This window comes from Octopus bimaculoides, chromosome Z, assembly GCF_046866305.1.
Source record: "Octopus bimaculoides isolate indiv1 chromosome Z, ASM4686630v1, whole genome shotgun sequence".
Taxonomy (NCBI): Eukaryota; Metazoa; Mollusca; class Cephalopoda; order Octopoda; family Octopodidae; genus Octopus; species Octopus bimaculoides.
Window position 1 is genome coordinate 43,220,612 of NC_142944.1, and position 2,500 is coordinate 43,223,111.

The following is a 2,500-nucleotide window of genomic DNA, read 5'->3' on the forward strand; positions in this document are numbered from 1 at the left end:
TAACAAAAAAAAAATTGAATTAAATAAATACAGAAAAAGAAAAAAAATTTCTTTCGTTTCATATTTCCATCATACGTTTTAACTAATTTCAGTTCATTGTAAAGTTGTATTAATTAATTAACTAATTAGTTGAATTCTTTCTTTGTTTTCTTCTATTTTGGTTTAATGTTATTGTTAATTGTTGTCGTTGTTGTCACTATCAAGCAGCAACAAAAAACAAAATATAAACAAAAAAAAATATTCTTTTTTTTTTTCAAAAATAAAAACAATAAATAAATATGCAAAAAAAAAATGTGGAAACTCAAGGTAATTATTATATTAGTAATGATAATTAAGAAGAGAAAGAAATGTAGCTCTCAGTCAGAGTATTAATGAAATGTTAGGCTACTTCTCAGTTTTTGATTTGGTGAGTGTATATGTACCTATGTGTGCATGTGTGTGTGTGTGTATATATATATATATATATATATATATATATATATATATATATATTATATACAGACACACACATACACATACTTATATATACATACATATGTATAAATATGTATGTATGTATGTGAATATATATATACACACATATACATATATGTATGTGTGTATATATATATATATATACACACATACATATATATATATACATATATATATATATATATATACACACACACACACATATATACACATATACATATATGTATGTATGTGTGTGTATATATATATATATATATACACACACACATATATATATACACATATATATGTATGTATGTATGTGTGTGTGTATATATATATATATATATATATATATATATATCTAAATGATTAGGGATTTATGTTGTCTATATTTATATCACACACACATAAACATATATTTACATATCTACGTGTGTGTATGTGATCGTGTATTTAAGATATATACATACTATATGTACATATATTCATACATATATATCTCAGTGTATATGCGCAAATGTATGTGTGTGAATATGTTAATGTGTGTGTGTATGTAGAGATACACACATACAGACAGATAGATTGATAGAATGTCTCTCAGATTCTTAGCTTTCTCTCCTGACACTATCCTAATGCAGTCAAGCATGGATGTCCTGTAACTGTTGGCCCATGACATCCATGCTTCCGCCATGCAAGGGTGGGCTCTGTGTTGTCTGTATGGGCATGCCATGATGGCCCATCCCAGGTGCAGTGTGGCCCATCATCATGTGATGCGGATGGCCGGGGATAAGCATAGCCTGTGAGTGTACAGGTGGGCGCAACTGCGACATCTGGCTGTATGACCCGCTAACTGGCGGTGGGCCATACATGTCGGCGCCATGCATACTCTGCACACCTAACATATCGTAACGCTGGCCGTCTGGAACATGGGAGTAGCCAGCTTTCATCGGATCGTACATGTCTCCTCCATGTATACCTTGCAATGCTGCAAAAGAGGAAAAAAAGGAAAAAAGAGATCAATTATAAGCTAAACAAAGCACCTGTTAATTATTATATATTGACTGTTATACAAATTATTAGCATTCTTGTTTATTAGGTATTTATTTTAATTACTGACAAGACAACTTTGCATGCATTAAACAAAGCAGAACCTGATACTTAGTCCTTAAACACAAACAAGCATATACCCCATACAAACACGTACATAGGCCTACATTTATCCATATATACAAATATACAAATACAGGCAACTATGCATACATGAATAAATATCAACAAGGTTCCACACACACACACACACTTTCTCTCTCAAGTACATTCTTAGAACGGCTAATATACAATGCTGTGAGGCATTGGAGAACACTGTTGAGCACCAATGTCAGCTTTGGAATGGTTCCTACTACATTTTCGGTTCCAACCATTCTACACAGTGTCCTGGGTAATCTTTTCCTGGCATCAGCACTACTGAGGTTGCCCATGTAACTCCAATGACTAAAGATGCCCTTCAACCACGTTGGAGAAGTGTAACGGTGCTGAGAAGTTTAAATATTGAACCTTTTGATTACCAAACTGGCTAAAACCAGTCCTGGTTGCCTGATACTAATTTCCTTATAATTTCTCTTATAATTGCATATTCATTTATGCTCACCAGCTAAATAATGACAAAAGCTAATTTACAAAAAAACACTTCATTATTTAAAAAAAATTCATTGTATTCCAACAGAAATATTGTAACAAAAAGGGTTAAAGTGATCTAAATTAAAACTTTCCATCAGAATTTCATGTTAACCCATTAAGCCCCACTGTCCTATAAATAGGACACTAAATGAGAACATTAAATAAGCTATATCACATTGTCTCAGTGTCCTATTTATAGGACACCGAGTATTTCCATCTCTACATGAAGTAAAGGAGTTTTAATAATTTTTTTTTTTTTTTTTTTCATTTTAACCTATTTTCAATCATCTGTAAAAATTTAAAACTAATATTCAGAAATTTAAATGCTCTGGGACTTCATCAGTCAATCTATCTTCCAAACACTGCA

The 2,500-nt window shown here is 31.4% G+C and overlaps 1 protein-coding gene across 7 annotated transcripts in view; it reads right to left on the bottom strand.

Moving 5' to 3' along the window:
• Positions 1 to 143: 143 nt before the first annotated feature.
• The window catches only part of LOC106880485 (homeobox protein Meis1), a 142,137-nt gene continuing 139,780 nt past the window's right edge, over positions 144 to 2,500 (bottom strand). For all 7 annotated transcript variants that reach the window (XM_089365247.1, XM_089365243.1, XM_089365241.1 and 4 more), the window contains one exon: positions 144 to 1,441. In XM_089365247.1, coding sequence (XP_089221373.1) covers positions 1,095 to 1,441 — 347 coding nt within the window. In that variant the 3' untranslated portion in view covers positions 144 to 1,094. The remainder of the gene's footprint in view (positions 1,442 to 2,500) is intronic.